The sequence below is a fragment of the Penicillium bovifimosum genome, assembly GCF_028826915.1.
Source record: "Penicillium bovifimosum strain IBT 22155 chromosome Unknown utg000007l_segment0_segment0, whole genome shotgun sequence".
Taxonomy (NCBI): Eukaryota; Fungi; Ascomycota; class Eurotiomycetes; order Eurotiales; family Aspergillaceae; genus Penicillium; species Penicillium bovifimosum.
In genome coordinates this window covers 1,067,724-1,093,068 of record NW_026622716.1, presented here as the reverse complement: position 1 = coordinate 1,093,068, position 25,345 = coordinate 1,067,724, and the positions used below count along the sequence as shown (strand labels likewise).

Below are 25,345 nucleotides of genomic sequence, written 5' to 3'. Positions count from 1 at the left end.
CCGTCTTTTGCTGGCGTTAATCGGATCACTGGCGCAATTTTCCCACTACACTGGAAAGGAGTAAAGAATATATGTGCTATAAGAAAAGCCCGCTCAAAAACACCCATGGCACTGATACCGGGTGAGTGAATCTGCAATGATACCCTTGGGCCTTTGTGGCTTTGCCGCTGGATCAATAAACTTTGGGATGGGCAGAATGAAGGTAGATTGATAGGTACGGGATAGGTCACAGGTGTGATCAGAATTAGATTAATGTTAGTTCGACGAGCTCATGCTACCATTCAGAACGCGATATGACAAACTGGATTTGATACTGTACCTCAGAATGTTCAGATTTATGATCAAAGGCAGCAGTGGCGTGGTACCTATAAAGGCTTCACTATGGGCAGAATTTGTTTTGATCCCCTCCATCCCATGCCCGTCCATTGAGCCATTGAGCCATTGAGAAGAGTCAGAAGACAAAGCGAACTACTTAGCTTTTCCGTAACCACACCTATAAGTTAATTCATTCCATAGGTTGACACTGCTCCTATTTCATAGCTAAGAAAGTCAGTACGGATACAGCTCTCTCAGCCCTCTCTTGCCTTCGTCTGTTTTTCTGTGCTTCCATGACAGCGGTGCCAACTGGTCAGTACTGGTTTGGCACAAGTATTGATGAAAGTCTTCCGATTATAGGATATTCCCTCTTGGAATTTCAATAACAATATTAGTATCTAAAATATAGCCACCCCTAACGAAGGTAATAGTGATTTTTAGATGTACCTTTCGATTATCATATTCATACGCGGGGTGTCCACCAAGGCTAAGAGCTCGCTCTTAACCCAAGCTCGCAGAGCGATCGGTTAAATGCGTTCCTCCATCGCAGAGTGCAGACGACTGCCAGATATCAAATCTCCGCTCTGCCAAGAGGGCTGCGCCTCGGAAACATTTGCGCACCTCACACTCGTGTCGAAGCAGGGTCGCTCCTTGCCAAGACAAGCCACGTGATCGGACTTGCTCCTGGGTGCGGAACGGCACTAGTATGTTCCGGAGAAGACAAGCGGAAGAAAACCTCCATATCAAGATGGTTCTACAGACAATCATACAAGACCAACTCATGCGCACCATATCCTCCAAGACACGAGATTTAAGATTATTATTGGATACCACTAGACTTCAACACTCCGCTGCCCATGGTACGCGCCAGAAAGGCAAGGCCTGGCTAGCCTGGAACTTCCCGACGGTCCACGGACACTCATTAAGGGCAGCGGTTTCCTGGGACGGCTCCGCCCAGCGGCCGGCAACCTGGTTCTTTAACCTGGGACGACTGAGTGACAACAGGCTTGCAAGGGAAGATAACAAACCAAGACTTGCCTGAGACCAGACTTGAATGGTAAATACTGATTACATAGTACATATTGAAGAGCGAGAAACGCGAACCTGTCTGCGAACCAGGTCCGCCACTGGGAGTAGTGTCACTACAGGAGAGGAGAACACAGGGGTGGTCTAGAAGAGGAGAAGTGTGTCTGAGGTTGTCCTATCCATGTGATGAAGCCTTTTATATCACAAATGCTGAATAATCCGCACACCGCTCATTTCACCACGATGGCGCAGTTCTCCCACTACAATATCTATATCGAAAGGCCATGTACTGATGGTCAAAGTACAAAATTACATACTATGGACTGGGTGGACAATCCACCCGAATGGTTGTAGCCTTGTAGGAGAGAAGTTTGCGGCAAGCAACCCATGCGCACGGACCCCGCCACGCGTTAGCCCCCCGCCCGTCCTCACGTGGCGTGATCTGCACGGCACGGACCGTACACGGACCCGTAACCTTATCTACGACATACAGAATTACAGATATGCATGCATATTACAATGAACGTCGCATCCCTGAACATACATTGTGTTCAGATTGAATATATATGTAAATTAGAATAGGATAAGTGGATGGATAGTTAGTGCTTGTACCAGGCATCACACATATAGAGAGCTCGAACAGAGACCAATGTTAGTGCACGCCGCAACTCCTGAAAGCAATAGGTTCTTCAGCGAAGAAAAGGAGAAATGAAAATAAATCAAACGTGCAGGGGGAACAGCAGCCTAGGTTCATAGGTTACCTTGAAGGGCAACTGTTGCCTAAGATACATCACAGTTACTCGGGAAGGAGAGATGCAGAGATTTCTTTGTTCTATTGATGCGTTATCCTATTAAGGAAGTGTGCTAGTATTTGCCATTGACAAACGTAATTGTGGGTTCACTAGTAAACAAAGAAACAACTTCCCATTGGTCGATCAGGGTGATCCTGGATTATCCAATCAAACACAGGGACTTCTCTGATCCCGTTCTCGTCCGGGAGTATAAATAAAATCTTCCTCTTCCTCGAATCTTTCTTCTTCTTCTTCTTCTTCTCTCCATCATTTTTGATTCTTTCAGTTGAGTACAACATGAACACCAACATCAACAACCAAGTCGCCCCCTCCACAACCACCTTACCCCCCACCCCAAGTAAGTCACATGAGCTATCATACCTTGACACGTCCCTGTACTCGATGATCTATTCATCCATCCATCCACTCATCCATCTACTCACCCATCCACTCACCCATCCACTCACCCATTCACTCACCCATCCACTCACCCATCCATCCAGCCATCCATCCATCCATGCAAATCCTCAACCTCCGGTCCCTCCTCCTCATACTCCTCATCCGTCCCAAACGTCGCAAACTGCTAAACCCACGTCCGCGCCGACCTATTGTTCAGTGCGATTACTGTGCCTGCGATTGGCAACTTGACCGTATTCCCCGCCCCAAGCGGCTCCACTGAATCCCTAGAAAGGGTGGAGGTGCCCCAACCATGTCCCCTCCGCGGACATGGTTTCAAAAAACACCTTTGAGGGTGAGGTGCGGCCGCGTCGCGTTCGGCGGCCGCGGAATATGGCGTTGTTGGACTGCGACGTTATAGTCCCTGATGACCCCGATGACAGTCCGTTTGATGAGGCAGGCGTCCCTACAGGGGGCGTCGTGCTGGATTTTATCGGCGCGGTCAAGGCACAGCACGCCAAACGTCGGCGGCTGAACGAAAAGAGGAAATCGAGAGGAAGTGCCTGGACTTGACCAGGCAGATAATGGCCGAGTTCTGTTCGACCTCGGGCGATGCCTACCTTGCCTCGGGTCCCCGAGAGGCCTTAACTGAAAAGATTTTAAGCGCTGTCCGGGCCCTGATCGCCGGGAGCCGGGAGATTAACGCAGCGATCGCGCTTCTTTCCATGGCCGGTGGCCAAGCCTTTTCCGTCGGCGATGTGCCCTTCGCCGACGAAACCAGTGTCCCGTCTGCTCCCGTTTCGATCACTTCGTCTACCCCTATTTCGGTTTCTTCTGAGGAAGAGTCCCCGAGACCGAGATCCCACCTTTTTCTTCAAGGCCCCAGGGGGACCTGAGCCATCCTCAGAAGAAACCGAAATAGGGGTAGACGAAGTGATCGAAACGGGAGCAGACGGGACACTGGTTTCGTCGGCGAAGGGCACATCGCCGACGGAAAAGGCTTGGCCACCGGCCATGGAAAGAAGCGCGATCGCTGCGTTAATCTCCCGGCTCCCGGCGATCAGGGCCCGGACAGCGCTTAAAATCTTTTCAGTTAAGGCCTCTCGGGGACCCGAGGCAAGGTAGGCATCGCCCGAGGTCGAACAGAACTCGGCCATTATCTGCCTGGTCAAGTCCAGGCACTTCCTCTCGATTTCCTCTTTTCGTTCAGCCGCCGACGTTTGGCGTGCTGTGCCTTGACCGCGCCGATAAAATCCAGCACGACGCCCCCTGTAGGGACGCCTGCCTCATCAAACGGACTGTCATCGGGGTCATCAGGGACTATAACGTCGCAGTCCAACAACGCCATATTCCGCGGCCGCCGAACGCGACGCGGCCGCACCTCACCCTCAAAGGTGTTTTTTGAAACCATGTCCGCGGAGGGGACATGGCTGGGGCACAACCATCCTTTCCGGGGATTTGCCGGTGCCGCACGGGGCGGAGGAAGACAATCGACGTGCCAATGGCAGGCACAGTAATCGCATTTGACAATGGGCCGGCGTGGAGGTGGGCTTAGCAGGTTGCGGCGTTTGGGATGGAAGAGGAGTATGAGGAGGAGGGACCGGAGGTTGAGGATTTGCTCGAGGAGTTTGGACCGACGCTTGTTGCGTTGGGGGAGAGGATTTGGACGACGCAGGCAGAGGTTACCGTATGTTCTGCTGCCACACTTTGCGCAACGGATTACTTGTCCGTTAGAGTTGGTAAACATCTATACCACTTCGAGGGAGAAGTGCTCGCCTTGATAGCAAGCGTTAGGATCTGTATTTTAATACGAATATGATTACGCCGAGAGAAATGAAACCGAGAGAATTTACAGAATTTAATAAGTAATATCGAACAAAGAGTAGGTTATCCACTCTGACAAGTAAACGAAGACAAAGCAAGCAAGTATCCATAGACCCTTTGACCCACTGGATGCATATCGTACATGTACATTCTCCGAGCTGCTCAGCACGTCGCCAAAAACACCAGGGGAGTTGCGGGGCCCCGTTGAGTCAGGAAGACGAGGCCGGAGTCGTGGGAGAAAACACAACATCGAGAGTTATGTGGCCGCTCAGAGCGCAAGCAAAGAACCGAACATCTAAATCAAACAACGGAAGTGAGATTCACTTCTTGGTAAATTGGCGCTTTTGCGCCGGCTTCTCCGAAGCCTGGTCGTCTGAACGTGAGCGCTTGCGACTCGACGCAGGGATGCGAGGGGCGACCTCTGTCTCTGAGTGTTCCTCAGAAGAAACCGAAATGGGGCTAGACGGGGTGATGGGAACGGGAGCAGAGGGGTCACTAACTTCAGCAGCGTCGGCGATGTGGCCTTCGCCGACGGAAGGGGCTTGGCCACCGACCAGGGAAAGAAGCGCGATCGCTGCGTTGATCTCCCGGCTCCCGGCGATCAGGGCCCGGACAGCGCTTAAGATCTTTTCAGTTAAGGCCCGTTCGGCGTGCTGGGCCTTGACCGCGCCGATAAAATCCACCACGACGCCCCCTGTAGGGACGCCTGCCTCATCAAACGGACTGTCCCCGGGGTCATCAGGAACTATGACGTCGCAGTCCAACGACGCCATATTCCGCGGCCGCCGAACGCGACGCGGCCGCACCTCACCCTCGAAGGTATTTGCCCCAACCATGTCCGCGGAGGGGACATGGTTGGGGCACAACCATCCTTTCCGGGGATTTGCCGGTCCCGCACGGGGCGGAGGAAGACACCCCACGTGCCAATGGCAGGCACAATAGTCACATTTGACTATAGGCCGGCCACCGTAGGTCGTGCTGGCACACTTTGCGCAACGGATTATTTGCCCGTTGGCATCGAATTCTCGGAGATTACTGGGATGGTCATATGGAACGAAAGTGTGGCCACCTTCCTTGGCTGGCCCCGGGACCCTAGTCAGTCGCTCGATGCGGGACTTCAATCTGTAGTTAGTGAAATCCTTCTGATTGCGAGCGTGACCATCTTCATCGGAGATGACCATCCCATCCACTCCTTCAAAATGCTCCTTGATGGGCTCAGGAACCCGGTACTCCGTTTTCTTATAGTAGCCAGCTCGAGCGATCAGCGTCGAGAAACTGTTGCGGACAGAGCACTTAGGGCAGTGCCAGTCACCTTTCGGAGGATCCTTGGGATCCAAGGGAGGATCCAAGCATTCGTAATGGTACGAATTGGGACATGTATCACAGCACAGAAGATCCCCTCCGTCGCCACACTTGCTGCACTCGTCACTGTTGTCTGGCGGCTCGCTGTAACGTATCATGTTAGCATGTAGAACAGAGCAAGTCATGTCAAGTCACATCAGGAAGGTAGTTCACGTACATGGAATTTGGCATCTGCCGAGGTGGGTGTGGTCCAGACCAATTGTTGAAACGGACAGAGTAAACAGAGTTGGACATCGACGACACATCCGAGAGGGTCGTGTCAATAGAGAGCGAGCGTGAGCGCTCAGCCAGCTCGTTCTGGCGCCGGTCAGAAACAACTGACTCAGGAGGTTCTGAAGCCCCGAGGAGGGGAAGGTCAAGAATGGACCCAGTAAAAACAGAGAGGGAACGCGACCGATCAATTGGGTCAGTGGTAACTGGGTCAGCGTTGTTAATTGTGTGAGGGTGGTGAATAGCATCTGGCGGACCGATCTCATCACGAACTGCGCTGGTGGGAATGATGTCAATCTTCGACAGCTGTGGCAAACGGGCACGCTTCTGTAGCATATTTGCGTCGTGATTGGGATCTGACTCCCACTTGCGTTTGCGTCTGTACGCGTTCTCCTCAGAACGGACGGCCGTGTTCGACTTTCCGCTCATAAATGCCTCCCGAAGTCGAGGACCGCTTGTATCACGATAGATGTCAGAGACCTTGAAGGTGTCCTCCGCGTTAATAGTATTAGCAGTAGGCTGGCCGGTCTCCTTTCCAGAGACAGGATCATCTGAATCAGGCGGGACGTAGTTCAGGTACCACTGACGGGCATCATTGTAATCGTTCTTGAGCAGTGCCATGAGAGCAAGTCGCAGTAGATTGTCAGCACTGCCATCGGAGATGCTGGCAATTAGAGACATCTTGAATTCATCATTTACTGCATTGGACCAAAGGTACAACACACTCTGAGCTGATCGCTCATTGCCACTCTCGAGGGCGTGGACGATGGCGACCTCGATGGCCGCTCGGAGTTTGAGGAGATCATATTTGTCGGACGGTGGAAGTGGGATTGACTTCAGCACGGCGACATACTCGTTATCCTCTGCACTTGCAAAGGGAACCGGCTCAACAGGGGTGACTCGGAGGCCCTCGTCGTCCGGGATGGGGGTGTTGCGATTGGTCGCGTCAGCGGGGGATACGACATCTTTAGAGATCGGGGTAACTGCCGCTTCTTTGGCAAGTTCCTCATCATAGAGCTCGACGGCGACGGAGTTCTCAACACCGCTCAGGCGCCCATATTGAACGGGGCGCGGGATGTGGGCGGTAGCGGCCGCGACGCGCTCCTCAATTTGTTGAGCGGAGAGCGGTCTCACGCCAGCAGCCTTGTATTCCGCAACCGATGGGTATTCCCCAAGCGGTCTCATTATCTGCTCAGTCTGAGGCCGAGGTTTTGGCTCCGGCCGGGCGGCCTTCTTCTTAAGCTTACCTGAAGCCGCAGGTTGAGAAGAGACCTCTCCGGACGGGGCAGGCGCAACAGATCTGTTAGGGTTAGTGCCATGCGCTCCAATGCCCTAAATTTTCAGGCTCAACTTACTTGGTCTTTTTGGTCTTTTTGGCCTTTTTCTCGGTTTTTTTGTGCTTTTCTTTTTCTCCTTTGCCGTCTTCTTCTTTTCTCCCTGTGCGGTGTTTTCTTCCTCTGCGGTCTCCTCCTTGGCAATCTTGTTTTCCTCGTTTTCCTTTTTATTGTTCGCGGCCTTCTCTTTTCCTGTATAAAATGAATTAGCATTGATCATCTTGTAAAGTTTCAAAAGCAAAGTGGACAGGAAAAGAAAAGGAGACAACAGAGAGATGTCACATGTGGCAAATCCCCATTTCACCTGAACAATGCAACACCTCGTTGGACTCTTTCCCCAGCCGACAAGTGATCAGATCAGTGGGAGGGCGACATGATGCCTTGAGAGACATGGTCTCCGCATCACAAATGTGACAGGACAGACACAGTAAAGGCTAGGGACCAGGCGAGAGGTTGCTGCAGACAGAGAGAGAGGCAATACTTACGTTTCGCGAGAAGGCGCTCTGAGGCTCGGCGGATAGTCTCCATCATCTTGAAAACAAGGAATCAAAGTGAGTGGAAAGAAAAAGGGAAAAGAGGTGACGATAAACAGAAGAGACGAAAGACGAAGTCGAAAGACGCAGTCGAAAGTCGAAAGACGCAGTCGAAAGTCGAAAGACGCAGTAAAAAGACGCCGTGAAAAGACGACGACGAACGACGGAGTTGAGAGTTGAAAGATGAAAACGAAGATAACAGATGAACGATGAACGATGAAACAGGAAAGAGCAAATAGAGAAGAGAGAGGTGTTATGACTAGGAGAGGAGAAAGAAGAAGAAAAAGAGAAAGAGAGGTGCCGATAAAAAGAAGAGACGAAAGACGCAGTCGACGCAGTCAAAAGACGCAGTCGAAAGTCGAAAGATGCAGTCGACGTAGTCGAAAGTCAAAAGTCAAAAGATGCAGTCGACACAGTGAAAAGACGCAGTCAAAAGACGAAATCGAAAGACGACGACGAATGACGAAGTTGAAAGATGAAAACGGAGACGAAAGACGAAAGATGAAAGATGAAAGTTGAAAACAGCAGAGAATAGCGAAGAGAGAAGTGATATGAAGAGAAGAGGAGAAAGAAGAAGAAGAAGGGAAAGGAGAGATACTAAATAGTCCAGGAACACGACATGGGGGACCTTCCCCTTTGGATCAGCGTTATTGTGCTCATGTGAGTAAACAATGAGATACAATACACCTGAATCGCCTTGACTTCCAAGGTTCCTTTGCTATTGTTTCGAAGGTGTTACCATTGGGCTTCAGCGTAGAGAAACATGGTTAGGTACCTACCTCTATTGATACATTGACTCATTAATACCTATTGTGCTCTATTGATATTCAGTGTCAGCCTGTGTATAAAGCTTCAACAGACATCCCAGATGGGGCCTATTCAGCTTAACCTAGCTAGGCAGCCAGTCCACCGCACACCATTTGTCGTAGACACACAGCCTAGCCTTCACGAGAGGAGATTCATATACATAGTACTGGACTCGCCTTCACCCACCCCATCTCACGGTCACCCACAAACCCACCATCTTTCAACACCCCCGTAGGTCAAAGATGTGCTCGAATTCACGCCAGTGGACATCCAACTCGACCCGACAACCAACCCGACAATCAGATCCTGATTGCCAACTGGGCCTTATGAGGACAGTTGATCCGTCAAAGCGAGTCCACTCATGAGCTGCTCGGCTGATCTTGACCTTCGAGATGACCAAAGCATCTTACAATCCTTCCATAATACGTTAGAGTCATAGTGCTAGCACCACCACGATCTCAATTGCATCTCCATCCTTTGTCCGCAAGGCATCATTCCCCCCAAGAAAAACAAAAAGAACCAAAAAGGCAACAACTCCATCTCTACACCTTTAACTATTCTCCCGCAGCAGCGAGCGTCCTCCGACCTCTGCAGCCCCCGGAGAGGCATCATCCGACGTCGACAAGAACAAGCCGCAAGCTGCCGCTAACATGCCTGCCGATACGTCTTTCCGGTTCTGCCTTCAGAACAGTGGCATGAACGCCGCTCCTTATGCTGTTTCTCACCTATGTCTCCAAACTTACCCCAGCCACAGTACGAGCCCGGCGCCCAACCATTGGCGACCCATCTGCCTTCACCTATCCATCCACTGGGTTCGGACAGCTTTCGCCCTCTGACTACCGGGCCAATCATCCAGCGGATGTCTTCACAGCAGGAGAGCATTCGCACGTGCCGGCAGATCAGAACCACTTCCGTCTTGGACAGCTTGACCCCACCACCGGCAGCTCTGGCCAAATGTTTCCTGAAGCAGAGTATTTGCATATCTACCTCAGCAGTGAATTTGATGACACCTTCTGGGCCGTGTCTAGTGCCAAGGGCCAGGGCATCTCAGGATGTTGACCGAAATGCGCTGAAATTGTCATAGGTAGTTTAGGCCGGCAGAACATGAACATACCTGAATTACAACCTGTTTCAAAGCCCTCACTGCATGTTGGAGAGGAAGAACTGCGCCACCCCCAGAAGTAGTGCCTCGGGGGTCACGCTTAGATGAAATCTTAGGTTACACCGCCCATCCTCCTGCAAAACACAGGCAAACACACAGAAGGTAGAACACACGTCTCTTCTCCTATGAACCGTTATTCAGTATGATTCCCATAAGTTTCCAGTAGCCTAGTAGGTGCCAAGACGTGACGGTGCCCAATAGCTTGTTGTCGGGCGGCGCATTGACGTCGGGCTGGACCAGGACCTTTTGTCATGGTCCTGGTCACTGGCGATGAAGTCTGGACATGATGTGCAAAGTCGCGATACAGGATCCGAACAGTAGTGACGAAGCAGCCGCCGAAACAGTTGTCTGCTTGGGAATAAACAAGGTAAGGATCTTGCCTGGATCTTCTAGGTTTGGACATGTCAAGACTCCAGACTATCTAAGGCTAAGGTGTTGATCGATGTTTATAGTCTTTTGGTCGGGCTGTTACCCCTGGAAAGTGTTGTTGAACTAATGGCACGCTGACTACGGCTGCCAACGGTCTTACATTACCTAGTGGGAATTTGGGAAAATACAACTGAATTTCAACCAACAGCTAGAACCTGTTCCTCCTGGTCCAGTTCCCAAAACTGCGGATTTAGCTTTCCCTCGGCATTAGCCCGCTGTAGCAACAGCTCTGCCTCTTCAGCCGCATTCATGCACCTCAACTCTTGGATGCAATGCAGTCCGGAGAACACATCGGTAATATGCGCCTGTATCCCACGCACGCGGACAAGCGCACGATGCCAGTGCTCGAAGTCAAAGATTGTGATTTGCGCATGACGGAAGTCTTCGGAAAGGCCGGTTTCCAGATTGAAAGGAATGTTTATGCCGAGATAGATGACTAGATCCTCTGCATAGAATCGCTGTAAGTCGTATCTGTCCTTATCCGACAAATCCCCAACTGCTTCTTGGGCCTTTTTTATTTTCCGCGCAGCTCGGTCCTCCTGGCGTCGCGCGTATCGAGCCACACCTTGCAAGGCGGATTGGACATCTGGCGTTTGCTCGTTGAGGTCAGAGAAAAAGTCCAGGAATCGAGAGATTGATTGGACGCTGATGACCGAGTCGATGGCGGATTTCAGGTCGTTGATAGTTCGGCGAAGCTGTGGAGGGAGCCATATGTCAGCAGGTGTTTTGTCCGCGTTGGTTGCGACATCATTGGTTTTCGACTTATTGGTTGTGGTCAACTGAGTGGCAAAGAGAGATCAGTATAAGCTTCCCATTGAACATCTGGGCCGAGGGTTTCACTTCTGTACTTACTTCGGCCATCTTTGGGAACGATTGTTGGTCTGCCCCGGTGGTGCTCGCTTTGACACCAAAAGGTAGGAATGAAGATAGAAAGATGGGCTGGAACTGAAGCCGGAGATGTGATAGTTGAAGGATCGAACACGGTTTTGTTGAGAAGCTGGGATCTCCTTATTTAAGTGACCATGACCACGCAAGGTCGAAGTCCGCGCGTTGTTTGTGCGTCTACTTCTCTTTATTCTTGGCCATTACACCCTGACAGTATGGCCCAGGGGAGCTATGTCAACTCAAGGTCAGTCATATGACCACGGAAGCACAGCCGTTGAGTGTATACGGCTCTCACTTTGACCACCTTTTCCTCTCTCACTTTAAAACAGTCACTGTTCCACTCTTTGGTGTTTGATCTACCTCTTTTGCCACAGGTAAACCTGTCAACTATCCACCTCAGCACCAGAATACAGGACACCAAGATGGGAGCATACACGAATGCATCACTCATGGTACGTGTAGACGTATTTGAGTTCCCAACCTCAGTTCTCCGCTTTCAACCTCATAGGTTCAAGACCGTGTTGAAGTCTCAGGACTATATAACAGCCCCTTCTCTAATCTAGGACAGAAGAAGCTTCGTCCGGCTCAGTCATTTACAGTGACCTAGAGACGATGACACATCGGATAGTACTTTTCGATTTCTGTCGTACATGAAGCACGGATACAACCACGCTCCACATCCTCGGCCCAGTCTCACCCTATCTTCTCCATCACACGTCCTGCTGGGGATTTACTGTTGTGAGCTTGGAAAAACCAGCTGGGTTGACTGCAGAATGAAAGCTGGCCTGCTTCTTTCATCGATAGTGTGACGGTTAACGAGTGCCTGAGGCAACTGCTCAGGCAAGTGAAGCAGACAGGGTCACTTGACTAGAAGTAGAAACAGGAAGGAACGGCGACAAGGGAAGGAGCAGGGACGCGAGGAAGAGTTTGTTGATTTTTTACCTCCACTTGTTACCCTGGATGCAGTACGGCAACGAACGATCTTCTTTTGTTCTTTTTCTTCACGAACCAGCCATCGACCGTAACAGATAGCAGAGCAAGCTATTATCGTGACAACGAGCTCTACCAGGTCCAAGGACCGGAGGGCGTGATAGCGATTGATTTGAATCACCTTGCCCTGATTTGATGCAAGAATGAATTGTCTGAATTGCGCTCATGTGCCCTGCTACCAATCGCTCCTCGTCCACCGTCCGAAGTCCTCCATTGGCCGCGACCTGTCCTGTGCGCATATAAAACTTGGAAGATGAGATCGCCCTAGTCATGACGACACAGTACAGTATTAAGCCAAATAACTAACTACACAGTGAATCCAGGGTTACGATGCACGTAGTCATATTCAATCTTCCTCTTCCATATCGTATGTCATAGGTAAGGCCGCAAAATGCAAATATTTCTACATACTCACCCCACTCTGTGTCGCTGTCTCTTCCTTGCTGTATGGTACTTTTGTCGTCCGTAAAATACAACTAGAATCGATCTCTGCACCACTCAAAAGGGGGTAAAGTAAACAATGAGGCTCCACTACTCCACTTTAACCGAGCCACACAGCGACCTGGTCAGCACCCAAAGGATTCGCGCGGGGCTAAAAGCCATGTGCGAGATGATCTGTAACTTGGTCTCCTTACTAGCGTATAATTGCCTTAAGTACGGAGTATTTCAAAAAGATACAGCTGAGCCGTCCCGTAATCTTCGAGCCCTGTACGAAAAGAATTGAATGAGACATTAACTTAGCCTACCTACTAAGAAGTAGAACCCTGCACCCTGCATCTTGACAGGTGAAAGTTAATTGTCATTCCCCTAATATAATCTCAGCTGCCACAACCATCATCGACCTAAGAAATCCGTGTCTAGACCATGCATGGCAATATGATAGTCACACGGCTCTCCACCTAAAAACGCCTCCCAACTAGCTTCCGGTGCCTTGTTCTCTGTTCAATTCGCTTCCGCTCAACTATGCCAAGCACACACGCTGCGAATACGTAGTTTCACACGAAGAAAACATCTATGGCTATGTCAATGCATTTGTCGTAGTAGCATATGCTTTGCATGACTCCGTATATCACTCCTATTCTAGACTAAGGGTTTCCAGGGTAACATCGGGAAGAACACGTCCCACCGCATCTTCAAACGTGAAACATAGTACTATACATAAGGGGCTTGCCACGTCGACGATGCGGGGATTGACAAGATCCATGTGGCTCAATACATCTGTCATTGTTATTCGTTCAGATATCCTTCCAGTAAGTGATACAAGAAAAGGCCGAACTTGTCGTAGTCAACAACGACCTAATATACAGAACCTCCTGAAAAAGAAAAGAAATTCCACGTGTAATTATTCTCCCGTCACACTGTTTTAGCAGACTGTTAACTAGAATAGGAAGGAGTCTGTACCAATCACTGATAAATGCTAATCAGCCCCCACAACGGCGGGCCATTGATCCTTGTAAGTGGCTTTCACTTGCTTGGCACATCCCTGGAAGACATGGATTGGATGTTTAACCTCCTGTCAAAGTGGACTAAGGCAGGCAACGGCAACGGGCGTGCATTCGCGGACATTACCGTTGAAGGTGGTGTCTGAGATTTATCGGAAATTGGTGGCCGATGAGCCTGCGGTGTCATGTTCAGTTTACGTAGCACTGAACCCACCATAAAACGTCGGGGTCTTAGTGTATCCGATGTGCCTTGTCGACGGAGCAACAATGTTCAGCAAAAGTCAAATTCCATCATGAATATTTACTAGAATGATTCGCTGAACTGAACGCAGAGAGCCTCGGAGAAATAGCACCAATAAATGAAGAACGCCATATCCAACGCCGTGCCCGAGGAACGAGTCATGAGCCAATGCAGGAGGGGATAAATATCCAAAAAACTAGGAGAACATCAGGTGTAATGTGATCAAAGATAGTAAGCAGGAGTAGAACAAGTATCGCAAAAGAAAAGAGAATGAAACATGCAATGTGCTGCTATATGCGCCCCAAAACCGCAAGTCAGATCGCAATCACAGATGCAGCAAGGAAATAAGGTCAATCAAAGAGAAGGACATGGTATCCGCAATGGATCAAATGTATCAACTGGCTGTAACAGGCTTGCTCGAAGGTTTCAACACACGCTAAATCGCTAATATGAGGCCAAAGGTAGGAGAGTATAGGAGGGCCATCTGTACCCAACGTTTATACTCGGATCCGAGATGAGCGGAATGCAGAGAGATCAATGGACTCAGCAGAGAGGGATGAGTTATCATCGACTTCGATGGTGTCCGCGGTTGTCGAGGAGGGCTTGTTCGCAGCGAATGCAGCGACCCTGGCGAGTCGCGCTGCAGAAAGAGTCGGAAGTGGCTTTGGAGGCCCTTCAATCACAGATCCGTCTTGTTGTTGTTGCTGGTGCTCTTCTTGCTGTTTCTTTTCCGCCGTAATACGGTCGACCTCATTGATAGCTGCCTCGAGTAGCATTTTGAATTTTTCCTCCACACCGTCCAGTTCCGTCCCACAATCGCCGGATCGGAGTACCTGGTACGCTGCCGTCTCACAGAGCGAGTGAGCAAGCTCTAGTTGTTTGTCCGCAAAGTCGAATGGGGAGTCTTTTCGCAGGCCATTGGTTCCAGAGACACCGACAAGCCCAGCCGTGGTTCGGGTGCTGCGAAGACACGAAAGTTGTGCCGATGACTGCCCCAATCCTCCTGCCACGCTCGGGTTCAAGTTCACACCTTTGTTTAGCAGACCTCCGCGCAGCCCCGTGCGCGGCATCATTGCCATCTGCCCTCGTCGAAGATTGTTCCTGGCCACTCCAATATCCCGCACGATTTCCTCCAGGGTCTTCTGTGTGTGACCATCATAATCAATGATGACGTTATGCCGTGTGCTTACGAACGCGTATTCCTCGTTGGACTCGATTGATAGGGCCTCCTCGGTACTGCGCTTGCGCCCAGAACGTTGAGTTCGCTCGGGCGCATCCTGTGTTGTTGCCAATGTAGCGGGTTCTGGACTGGGGATCTTTTGTTGAGCAATCGGAACAAGGTCATCGGTGTGAATGGAGCAAACGGAGCTGTTCTTTCGCCGGCGGGGCTTGAAGTTTGTGTGTCGCCTGTAAGCCTCGGAGTATTCATCGTGTTTCTTGTGGGTGTGTGCTGCCAGCTCTGAAACGCGGGTGATCCAAGCAGGTAGATTGTCTTTCATATGGGTGAAGGCCCCTAGAGCATCCATTGATGCCGTGGCCATGATAACAAACGTTTGAATGTCGGGGTTGTCGCGTCCTTCTGGATTCCCACGCTTTACGCAGGGATAGATATGACAACTGCAAGTACTATATTTGCACTATATTTGAAGTAGTTGCAGTGTTCGTTCCGTCATAAAATCGTGAGCTCGACCAGGATCGCAAAGAGTTGTGTTGAAGCAGAAAAGAAGAGGTGTTGCGGAGAATGACGGGATTGGGGTGCAGGTCGGGAAGAAAAGCAAGTGGGCGGTCTGTAGTAACCCCCAACGAAGAGATGTGCGTTCGACGGGATCTGCAAGTGAAAATGCAAGTGACGGTGAAGAGAGTCTGGGGAGGGGAAGAGAAGAGGGCATAAGGGAAAGAAAAGGACCTTTGGAAAGATCGAGAAATTCATTAGGAAGGCTGGTATGGTACTGGTATGGTAAGAACCTTGCTTGGTGACACCGTACCAATTTGAGTTTCAGTACGGAAAAGACAGCCGTGGTCCCCATGGTCCCCGTGGTCCCCGATTGTGATGTATTTGATATTCACATTCCCGCACATCCCAAGGCCAACTGCATCTAGTAGTTACCCTCTGCCTCTCTGTCCTTTCAGGATTATATCATTGGTCCGCTTGTACTACTGTATGATTTACTCGAGGAGCGGTGAGTTAGAATTGCATGTGCCAGTTGATGCAGTCGACCTAGAATAGTATTGACAGTGTTGCTCTAAAAGACAACACTACTACTCTAGCTTGCTTGATGGAGTTGGCAATTGGACACAATAGCAAGACTTGCATACTGCTAGCACGTTGGCCCCATGATCTTCAACATGACGGAAGATCCTGCTCTGAAAAAAACGGTCTAACTTCTCAATCGCCCATTCTTCGGTGGACCGAAGGTCCGAGTTCCTCGGCAACCGTATCGCAGCATATATCCCGTACGAAGTATGCATAGAGAGATAGCTGATGGAGATCTCCGTTAAGCAAGGCCAACAGAAGGAGAAGAACATCAGGGATCGTACAGTCGAATTCGACAAGCAACAATTATCTCATATTGTCCATAATAGAGCCGATGGATACTATCACGCGGATACCTGGCGCCGAGAAAGGTCTGAGTCTGACACGTAACGGCCGCTTGTTCACTTCGGGGACCAAAAACCGGGGACTCGGGGATCATTGGATCCCCTTGTACCGGGGAATGAAATAGCACGGTATTACGGGGTACAGAATGGGGACCTGGGGACTTGGCACACTTTGAGGTGGAAGCCGGACGATCCCTCCCGCGGAAGACCGGGAAGAGGCCGTAGTTGAGCTCCTTCAAGGCCCCACCGCACTGATAATGAGCTGTGATTCGATAATCGGCGTCAATCGACCTCTTTCGAATGTCCACTGTGGGTCTTGGCCGTATCGTAAACTTCCTGCAATGCACCTTCGCTAATACATTATGCGGTACTGCGTACTCCGTGCAATAACTCACATACCAAGGTCAACGACTCTGCATCCTCATCATATGTACATCATAAATTGATCGCTATTTCATGGAAATGAACAGTATGGGATATAAGCACAGAGGCTACTCCAGGTCCAATTTCAGCTGGTGTTTCAGACCGCCCTTGGGGGCCTATCATCTATGCAGATCAACATACTGGGTTGATTCCAAACTACGGGGGCATACGCAGTACTGTGTATCTACATAAAGATCATAACTAACTAACTAGGTGATAGTCAGCCTTATGGATCGCCGATATCAAATGAAGTACGAGAAGATCGTGAGTGCGCCCACGGGTACAGACAAGCCTTCGTTGATGGAGAACTTCCGGCAGGTGTCGTGCCGCCCTACGGTGGTAATCAAATGTGACTTTGTGAGAAAAGTGCCTCCGTACGTCGCCGCGATGTCCCTGGAGCACCTTGCGTGACCTTGGGTTCCGCGAAAGAATCCTCCCTGCTTGGATGGAAGCAAAAGTCTCGAAAGGACGACCCGTTCAAGAGAAAGGTGCGTGGAAGTGATAAGCAGGAGAGTATCCGGCAGAATGACTGCTCACTACCCCATCCAGTGCCACTGGACTTTCCTCCTTACAACTTACACCTACATGTACAACTACATACTGAGAGCTAAGTTACTGATCTCGAAAATTCATCCATTCTGCATCGAAACTCGGGGAAGCTGCCAAACCCTTAAAACAAAAGAAAAAAGAACCCCATTTCTGCCTCGGTCTGGCTAGAGGCCTATTGGTCCCTAGCCATCCATGTGGCGACAAAGGTCTCCACGGTCTGCTGGACAGCATCCGCGGAGGCCCTGAGAGCCACCAACGCTTCCTTGGCTGCGGTGTCCTTCTCCTCAAACTCGTCGAGCTTCTTCTGAAACTCCTTGACGAAAGTAGGGTCGATGAAGGCCGCTTTCAAGGCATCTTCGGGGAAGGGCGGGGGCTGGAGCTCGCCCACACGGTTGGAGCGGCGGGTGGCCGCAGCATGCTGCTTGGCGGCTCCCTTCTTCTCAGTGTCAGAAGGGACGGACGAAAGGGGATCGTTGTCGCTGGGAGCGGGGGCCAGCTCCTGTAAGAATGTGTTAGTTCAGTCCCAGTCAAGGCACACTCAACGCAAGGCGAGAGTAAGGTAATATCAATCACGTACCTTGCCATGGGCGTGGGTGGCCTTGGCTTTACGGCTCAAAGGAGCACGGAGGGGGTGGCAGGCGTGGTCGCCGGGGTTGGCGCAACTGCAGGCTGGTTGACATGGCTGTTGTGTTTCTTCTGCTTCTTGCACTTTAGGCACGCCGTCTCCTGGTCGGTCACTGTTGACGTGCGTTTGGTCAGTTGTGATGCAAAAATAAGAAGTGATGGACAGGGGAGACTTACTCATGGAGGATGAGATGAGATATTGATTGAAAGGTCTTAAAAACGGTTGTCGCGACAGCGTAACGAGTTGCACGTCGACTTTTCGAGAGTAAAAGAGGAAGAAGTTGATTGTGGGCAGCAAGCGTTCGACGACGTTATATACGACGACCTCGACAATCAAAGGGAAGTCATGAGACTAGGCAAGGCTCTCACACTCAGATTCTCATACTCAGACGACGCCGACAATCAAGGGAAGTCATGAGACTAGGCAATGCTCTCACACTCAGTAACTGCATCCCTCACACAATAGCCAGCAATCTGTTAGATTTGTCACGGAACTCATTGACCAGATTTGTCACGGAACTCATTGACCAGATTCAGGAGCAGCAATACAACAATTTTCTTTCCAGACTATTGTGTACAGATCATGGCTACACTTCCGTCTGGTTCCATTCAGCATCCTCATCACAGCTACCTCCCGTCAACTTCCAACTCCATCTCTTGCCATCTTCCTGATAGGTTAGGTCTAGACGTTCAACCTTTTCCGGCTTTATAACAACCACACGGAAGTTCGCTCTAGCAACTGGATCACTAAGATCTGCGACCTTTTACCTAGGCCAAGACCAGGTTCGCTGGGTGCCGTGACGATGCTTCTTCTTGCCGTTCATTTTCTCGCTTGGGGTCTCCGATTGCATATGCTGTGCCCTTAATGCGCCACTGAGTCATAAGGTCCTTCAGCCAGAATACAGCTTCAATCGCATGACCTGACGATTCTAGCTGTGAAAGCTTCTCCATTCGAGCGTCGGTGGTGAAGCACAGCATATCACTCTGGAAAACTGGTGAATTACCACCACCCTTCACCTGATGGTCCATAGCTTCCTGACCCTTGGGGTGGAGATCAAGTTCTGGGAAGAATCCACGGCAGCCACAAGTCCTTAGACGAGGTACAGGGCGCAGTTGGGCGTCGTGTGCAACTGTCGCGACCGAGGAGTGGCTCTCCAGGCGCATGTCCGGAGAGCGCCCTGAGGCGGATACTCTGGCACTGTCTGACTTCTGCTGAGGATATTCCTTTCCTTCCCCTTCTTTCTTCTCTCCTCTCTTTGTCACTATGCTTTGATGTGTTACTTTGAAAGGGGGCGGGGCTGGAAAATGGAGTACCTCAAGAAATAAGGGCAATGAAGCATGGATGAGATATGAGGGTCATCAAAAAGTAGTTGTTCACAAAATCGCTAACTACTGCAGAAATTGTTCAATAGATGCCTCAAAGAGCCATAAAAGCGGCGGCTAAGAAAGGAAAGCTGTCAAACTGCAAACATGTGGTCATGTCATAAGTCACATGACCGCACCTCTCCAGTCCCAACAAGCCGTCGAAGCCGATTTTGGAGATAGTTTCATTCTTCCTCTTGTTTCCTCCTCCACGAATCTGAGATACTTATAGCTCACATCTTTTATCAGTAGATTCGAGTAACTGTCCTCAAAAGCCCTGTGGTACGTAGAGTGGTCTTTGTACATTCATATGGTGCCAGCTTTTATCCCTATTAGCCATCGACAATCTCTGCGGATAGCCCTACACCCCCTGATCTTAGTCAAGGCAGTCACTGCAAGGCCCACGATCCAGCCTTCAAGCCTAGCATCATCTTCCTCCAGGAGCGCCCTCGCAATGAGCAAGCCATCAGGGAGTTCCAAGCCAGCCCCATGGCGTCACCTGCTTGACTCTCATCTAAAGCAAACACCCGATTGGGAGTTTACAATCGCGACAGTTGCATACGACGCCCAACAGCGCCCTGTACCTCGTCTAAGGACTTGTGGCTGCCGTGGATTCTTTCCAGAACTTGATCTCCACCCCAAGGGTCAGGAAGCTATGGACCAGCAGGTGAAGGATGGTTGCAATCCACCAGTCTTCGAGAGTGATATGTTGTGCTTCACAACTGACGCTCGAATGGAGAAGCTTCCACAACTGGAATCGTCGGGTCACGCAATTGAAGCTGTATTCTGGCTGAAGGATCTTATGACCCAGTGGCGCATTAAGGGCATAGCATATGCAATCGGAGAACCAAACTGGGAAAATGAACAGCAAGAAGAAGCATCCAGAGCTGAGATAATGAAGTCATTGAGAGTGAAGGGTGGTAATGGACAAGACGTGGAGGGATGGACCTGGGAGAACGCTGTCACAAAGTACTTTGCAAACCATTCCCCTGTTGCGAGAGGTATGTGTTCTCCATGATTTTGGCTCTCTCGTGTCTGTATTTGCTCCGTTGGAGATGCTGCACGATATAGAAAAACCCCGTCTGTCTGTCATTGCAGGCTCATACTCACTGATGACAAGGCTGGTTCCGAAATCCCCCTCCAGGAAAACCTAGGGTCACGGTGCCCAGTGAATCTGGTCTTGGTCTAGGAAGAAAAGGTCACAGATCTTAATGATCCAGTTGCTAGAGCAAACTTCCGTGGTGTGGTTGTTATAAAGCCGGAAGAGGTTGAACGTCTAGACCTTAGCAATCAGGAAGATGGCAAGAGATGGAGTTGGAAGTTGACGGGAGGTGGCTGTGATGAGGATGCTGAATGGAACCAGACGGAACTGTGGCCATAATTTGTACACAATAGTCTGGAAAGAACATTGTTGTATTGCTGCTCCTGAATCTCGTCAATGAGTTTCGTAACGAATCGTAACAGATTGCTGGCTATTGTGTGAGGGATGCAGTTTCTACTTGTGAGAGCTATATGAGAGCATTTCCTAGTCTTATGACTTCCCTTCAATCGTCGGCGACGTCCGAGTGTGAGAGCCTTGCCTAGTCTCATGACTTCCCTTTGATTGTCGAGGTCGTCGTATATAACGTCGTCGACGCTGGCTCAACTTCTTCCTCTTTGCTCTCTCTCTCTCTCTCTCGGTCAACGCTCACCCTGCAACTTATTCAATTACGCCGTCTCATTACGCCGTCGCGAAGACTCGATTTTTAAACCCTTTAAGAAATCTCTCATCACAACCGCCATCAGTAAATATCCCCTGTCCATCACTTCTTATTTTCCATCACGCAACCAGCACAACTAACCAAACATACATCAACAGTGACCGACACCGAGATGGCATGCCCCAAGTGCAAAGCTCAGAAGAAGCGTTGCACCCACCTGAACAATCCTGCTCCTGCACCAACCCCGGCTGCCATGCCTGCCACCCCCCTTCGTACTCCTTTGAGCCGCGAGGCAAAGACCACCCATGCCCACGCCCACGGCAAGGTACGTGATTGCTATTACCTTACTCTCACCTTGCGTTGAGTGTGCTCTGACACTGAACTAACACATTCTACAGGAGCCGAGCCCTGCTCCCGACAACGATGCCGTCCCTTCTGACGCTGAGAAGAAGGGAGCCGCTGCGGCCACCCGTCACCCCCGTGTGAGCGAGCTCAACCCCCCGCCTTTCCCCGAGGACACCTTGGAGGCGGCGTGCGCTCTCGACGTTCACACCACTTTCGTCAAGGAGCTGCAGAACAAGCTCGACGAATATGAGGAGAAGGTGACGGCAGCTAATGAAGCGTGCGTGGCCCTCAGGGCCTCTGCCAATGCCGTCCAGCACGCCATGGACACCTGGGTGGCCACATGGATGGCTAGCGACCTGTAGGCCGCTAGCCAGGCCCAGGCAGATGGGGGGTCTTTTTCGTTTGTTTCTTTTGGTTTTTTAATGTTTTGACAGCTCCCCCGAGCCGTGACGCATAATGGAAGAATTTCGAGATTAATAACTTAGCTCTCAGTAGTTATGTAGTTGTACATGTAGGTGTAAATTGTAAGCAGGAAACCCCGGGCAGTGGCACTGGCATGGGGTAGTAAGCAGTCATTCTGCCGGATACTTTACTGCTGAGCACCTCCACGCACCTTTCTCCTTACCGGGTCATCCTTTCGAGACTTGGGAGTCCCAAAGGAAAACGCTCAGCAACTGAAGCTGGGCGTCCGGTGGACGTCAACTCCCCTAGTTCCTACATCAGGAACCAAAGGGAGCCCCGGAGGTCACCAAGCGTTTCTAAAGGAGCCAACTGACGAGCAGGAGCCAACTGGCAAGTAGCCTGTTAAGCCAACTGGCCAGAAAATTCTGCCCAAGGCGGACTCAGAAAGTCCTCTAGGCACCTTTCAAAACACCTCCAGTTCCAGTTCTCCACTATGCTCCAGGATCGAATCGACGTCGACAAGTACTAGATAACACAGTGCACTGTTCCCCTGGACTCTCTGGCCTCTGCTTCAGGTATCATGGTATGAGCAACCAGCAACCTGTTCCGCTGAATTACCTATATTGGGTGAAGTTCATTCCGGGTGAAGTTCACAGAAAAGCAGAGCGCTCTCTAACTTGACCTGGCATAGTGAGAGACAATGTAGTGCATTAAAATGTCGCGGTGAATGTTATTGGTAGCTTGACCGAAGAGACTTGGCGAAGCACCTCAAGTTGATGGAATTACGGTATTACCTAACACAAGCTGTCAGCGAAAAGCCCTGGGCTGCGGGCCGACTGGATTCTGGGTAATAAAACATACCCTACTCGCCACAAGTCAAGTACATTCTCGTAGGTGGCAAGACGAATGGATCTTAGTTTATTTTCAATCAAAGACCCAGGGTCGATAGTTCCTTGACCGAGAAGAAACGATGGACCATCTAAGGAAATGAAAGGGAAGCACCAAACACAAGCAAACAATCCCAGGCATGTAATATAGATGATAATTTATGTACATTCCAAAGTTACACACTTCCAAAACTCCTCGCCTTTGTCTTCCTTGCCTGTCTCTCGTCTAGATGGCCCTTAAACGCGTAGATCGCGCTGAGAGACATGCCCAATCCAGCGAGACCGATTGCCAGATACAATGCTCCCCTATATCCTTTCAGGACATCGCTAGGAGTATGACCGCCATTGTTGACGTGCACTTCCACCGTACCAGCGAGTCCCAAGCTCAGTGAGAGGCTGTAGTTGACAATCGTCGTCACCAGCGATGCAGCAACGCCTTGGTGCTTTCTCTCAACCGCATTGGACAACATAAGAGTAGCTGCAGGGAATGACATGTCCATGCCCCAAGGGATAACCAACAAGGCGACAAATGTCAATGCCCAATATGTCTGGTGCACGGGTGCAATCGCCATCAGGACATTGCCCAAAGTGAAGGCGCTCATGGATAACACCATGATCCATCCAGGCCGCATGCGACCCATTAGCCACCCTGTGACAACACATGCAATGATCCCCACCGGGGCGACAGGGAAGAACTGGGCGGATGTTAGGAGAGGAGATGTCTGGCGGAACAGCTCTTCAAATCGCCAGAAGTAGTAGATCCAGATTCCGAATGAGCCCCAGCCACAAGCGACACAGCCAAGGACAAATGAGACATCGCGACTGAATGCGTGGAATGGGATGAGAGGGTGTTCTGCCACATTGAACTCGACATAGATGAATGCGGCAATGAACATGATGCCAATAATCAAAAGCACATAGACATATGGCTCGCGCCATCCCACTATTGGCGCTTGATTCCATGCAATGTTGATAAAGATCAACCCGGCGATGCCACAAGCACCACCGAGTACATCAAGAGCTTTGAGCAGGCCCACGAAAGACCTGTCAAAGGGAGCATCGTGGTGGATGGAGGGGACCACGAGCACGCCTAATGCAGCGCAGGCCAGTGAAACGATAGCTTGGGTCCAGTATGTCCAGGGCCACCAAGCCAGCTGGGAGAAGAGTGCGCTGAAAACCGCTCCCAGAAGTGCGCTGTTGGGTGCAGTGGCACCGAACACAGCGAAGATCATGTTCTTTCTCTTTCCTGGTTGATAGGTGGCTCCCAGCAGAGCCAATGCGTTGGGCAACAGCATTGCGGCACCGATGCCCTGGAGAACACGTGCGAAGATAAACAGAACATAGCTTGAGTAGACGCTGAGTCCTGCAACAAGAGACCAAAGGGCAAGCCAAATGAATCCAATGATGAACATTCGCCGATAACCGAATAGATCGCCACAACGACCAAACACCAGGATGAATGTGCCCACGGTCAGGGAGTACCCGGCCATAAACCAGCTCAAAATGCCTGGTTCGTCAATGCCGAAGCTATCGCCAACGATATCGAGTGCTGAGAGACATACCCCGACATTCGTTTGTGTCATGAATTGCCCCATGCAGACGACGGCAACGAAGAGAACCTCCCGAATAGGTGAGAAGGTCGCAGCGATAGACTGCGCCGATTGAACGGGCTTGATGATGTTGTCTTCCCCCATGGCAGACCGCAACGATCATTGACAATTGACTTTTCCAAGGTGTTTATGAAAGGAACCTAGTGAAGGACATCGAGTGGAATATTTATTTCTTCGGTAGTTCTTCGAGCCATGACCCGTGGTATATCCGCTTGGCCAAAAGGCTCATGGCGTAAGACAAAACCGGGTCTTGTATGGGGACGATGACATTAATCCTGCAAAGTGACTATCAGCGTGACCTATAAAAACGCCCATCGGCACCCTTTAGTGGGCCTCATTGTCCCTTAATCCACCTTGAACCGCAAAACACGTGGGTCGGCACATGGCGGGTCATATATCCGAGAGAAAATTTTAAGTTTTATCCGATATCTCGGATATTCGGAAATAAGTATCATTTCCCGCTCCGGCCTTGGTGTTTCACATCCAATGATCAGGTCAGTCAAGATCTTGCAAACGCATCGAGGTGGTCTTTCAAGTGTGGGGGCAAGCTTGAATACTTTGGATACTTCAGCATATTGGAGTGCTTTAGTGACAATATGTCGACCAGAACCTGGGACGTCTTAAACGCTGATGTTGACTTCAAACTCTGCACGTCGTTGCATAAGATCAGATAAGCTTCTCGCGTGCAACTTCGAGGATATTCGCCGATTGGGCGATGAGCCGCTTGACCCACCACGTAACCCGAGTGACCAGAGCGACGGTTCTGATGCCTGTGTCTATCTTTCTCTGCCAAAAAGGAACAGGATTTACTAGGTACTAGTAACTATGCCTTCTTCGAACCAATGAATTATACCAAAAGAAGGCTTAGCACGGTTCATTGAAATGGAATCCTGGTTAGAAATGGGAGTAAACAAAAAGGCAGCAAGCAACTATTGACGCAGCCAAAAACATGATGCACTGACGGGGAATCGAACCCCGGCCACTACTTTGGAAGAGTAGTATTCTACCACTGAACTACCAGAGCGAAGGAGACATAATTTGAGATCTGCAACGAGTTTCGAATTCGATTTTGTTGAATGATTTTTATCGGCACGCTGT

At 50.4% G+C, this 25,345-nt stretch overlaps 10 protein-coding genes across 10 annotated transcripts; 3 read left to right on the top strand and 7 right to left on the bottom strand.

Moving 5' to 3' along the window:
* Positions 1-2,858: 2,858 nt before the first annotated feature.
* N7515_009330 (Zinc finger PHD-finger) lies at positions 2,859-3,101 on the top strand (the record flags this gene model as incomplete). Its single annotated transcript, XM_056670074.1, has 1 exon — positions 2,859-3,101. The coding sequence occupies one exon, from the start codon at positions 2,859-2,861 to the stop codon at positions 3,099-3,101; it is 243 nt and encodes an 80-aa protein (XP_056517873.1).
* An 86-nt stretch (positions 3,102-3,187) lies between these two features.
* Positions 3,188-3,939, bottom strand: N7515_009329 (Zinc finger PHD-finger; the record flags this gene model as incomplete). The annotated part of the gene is made up of 2 exons (XM_056670073.1): positions 3,188-3,688; positions 3,769-3,939. 2 exons carry the CDS (start codon positions 3,937-3,939, stop codon positions 3,188-3,190), a joined length of 672 nt encoding a protein of 223 aa, XP_056517872.1.
* Positions 3,940-4,672: 733 nt separating this feature from the next.
* Positions 4,673-7,789, bottom strand: N7515_009328 (uncharacterized protein; the record flags this gene model as incomplete). Its single annotated transcript, XM_056670072.1, has 5 exons — positions 4,673-5,798; positions 5,872-7,121; positions 7,172-7,224; positions 7,280-7,450; positions 7,744-7,789. 5 exons carry the CDS (start codon positions 7,787-7,789, stop codon positions 4,673-4,675), a joined length of 2,646 nt encoding a protein of 881 aa, XP_056517871.1.
* Positions 7,790-9,309: 1,520 nt separating this feature from the next.
* N7515_009327 (uncharacterized protein) lies at positions 9,310-9,657 on the top strand (the record flags this gene model as incomplete). The annotated part of the gene is made up of 1 exon (XM_056670071.1): positions 9,310-9,657. The coding sequence occupies one exon, from the start codon at positions 9,310-9,312 to the stop codon at positions 9,655-9,657; it is 348 nt and encodes a 115-aa protein (XP_056517870.1).
* A 669-nt stretch (positions 9,658-10,326) lies between these two features.
* Positions 10,327-11,050, bottom strand: N7515_009326 (uncharacterized protein; the record flags this gene model as incomplete). Its single annotated transcript, XM_056670070.1, has 2 exons — positions 10,327-10,968; positions 11,042-11,050. 2 exons carry the CDS (start codon positions 11,048-11,050, stop codon positions 10,327-10,329), a joined length of 651 nt encoding a protein of 216 aa, XP_056517869.1.
* Positions 11,051-14,244: 3,194 nt separating this feature from the next.
* N7515_009325 (uncharacterized protein) lies at positions 14,245-15,288 on the bottom strand (the record flags this gene model as incomplete). The annotated part of the gene is made up of 1 exon (XM_056670069.1): positions 14,245-15,288. The coding sequence occupies one exon, from the start codon at positions 15,286-15,288 to the stop codon at positions 14,245-14,247; it is 1,044 nt and encodes a 347-aa protein (XP_056517868.1).
* Positions 15,289-17,489: 2,201 nt separating this feature from the next.
* Positions 17,490-18,122, bottom strand: N7515_009324 (uncharacterized protein; the record flags this gene model as incomplete). Its single annotated transcript, XM_056670068.1, has 3 exons — positions 17,490-17,816; positions 17,895-18,043; positions 18,119-18,122. The coding sequence occupies 3 exons, from the start codon at positions 18,120-18,122 to the stop codon at positions 17,490-17,492; spliced, it is 480 nt and encodes a 159-aa protein (XP_056517867.1).
* A 406-nt stretch (positions 18,123-18,528) lies between these two features.
* Positions 18,529-19,105, bottom strand: N7515_009323 (uncharacterized protein; the record flags this gene model as incomplete). Its single annotated transcript, XM_056670067.1, is given in 2 exon segments — positions 18,529-18,702; positions 18,722-19,105. 2 exon segments carry the CDS (start codon positions 19,103-19,105, stop codon positions 18,529-18,531), a joined length of 558 nt encoding a protein of 185 aa, XP_056517866.1.
* A 652-nt stretch (positions 19,106-19,757) lies between these two features.
* Positions 19,758-21,710, top strand: N7515_009322 (uncharacterized protein; the record flags this gene model as incomplete). Its single annotated transcript, XM_056670066.1, has 3 exons — positions 19,758-20,304; positions 21,162-21,328; positions 21,402-21,710. The coding sequence occupies 3 exons, from the start codon at positions 19,758-19,760 to the stop codon at positions 21,708-21,710; spliced, it is 1,023 nt and encodes a 340-aa protein (XP_056517865.1).
* A 1,103-nt stretch (positions 21,711-22,813) lies between these two features.
* On the bottom strand, positions 22,814-24,331 carry N7515_009321 (MFS transporter; the record flags this gene model as incomplete). The annotated part of the gene is made up of 1 exon (XM_056670065.1): positions 22,814-24,331. The coding sequence occupies one exon, from the start codon at positions 24,329-24,331 to the stop codon at positions 22,814-22,816; it is 1,518 nt and encodes a 505-aa protein (XP_056517864.1).
* Between the last annotated feature and the right edge of the window lie 1,014 nt (positions 24,332-25,345).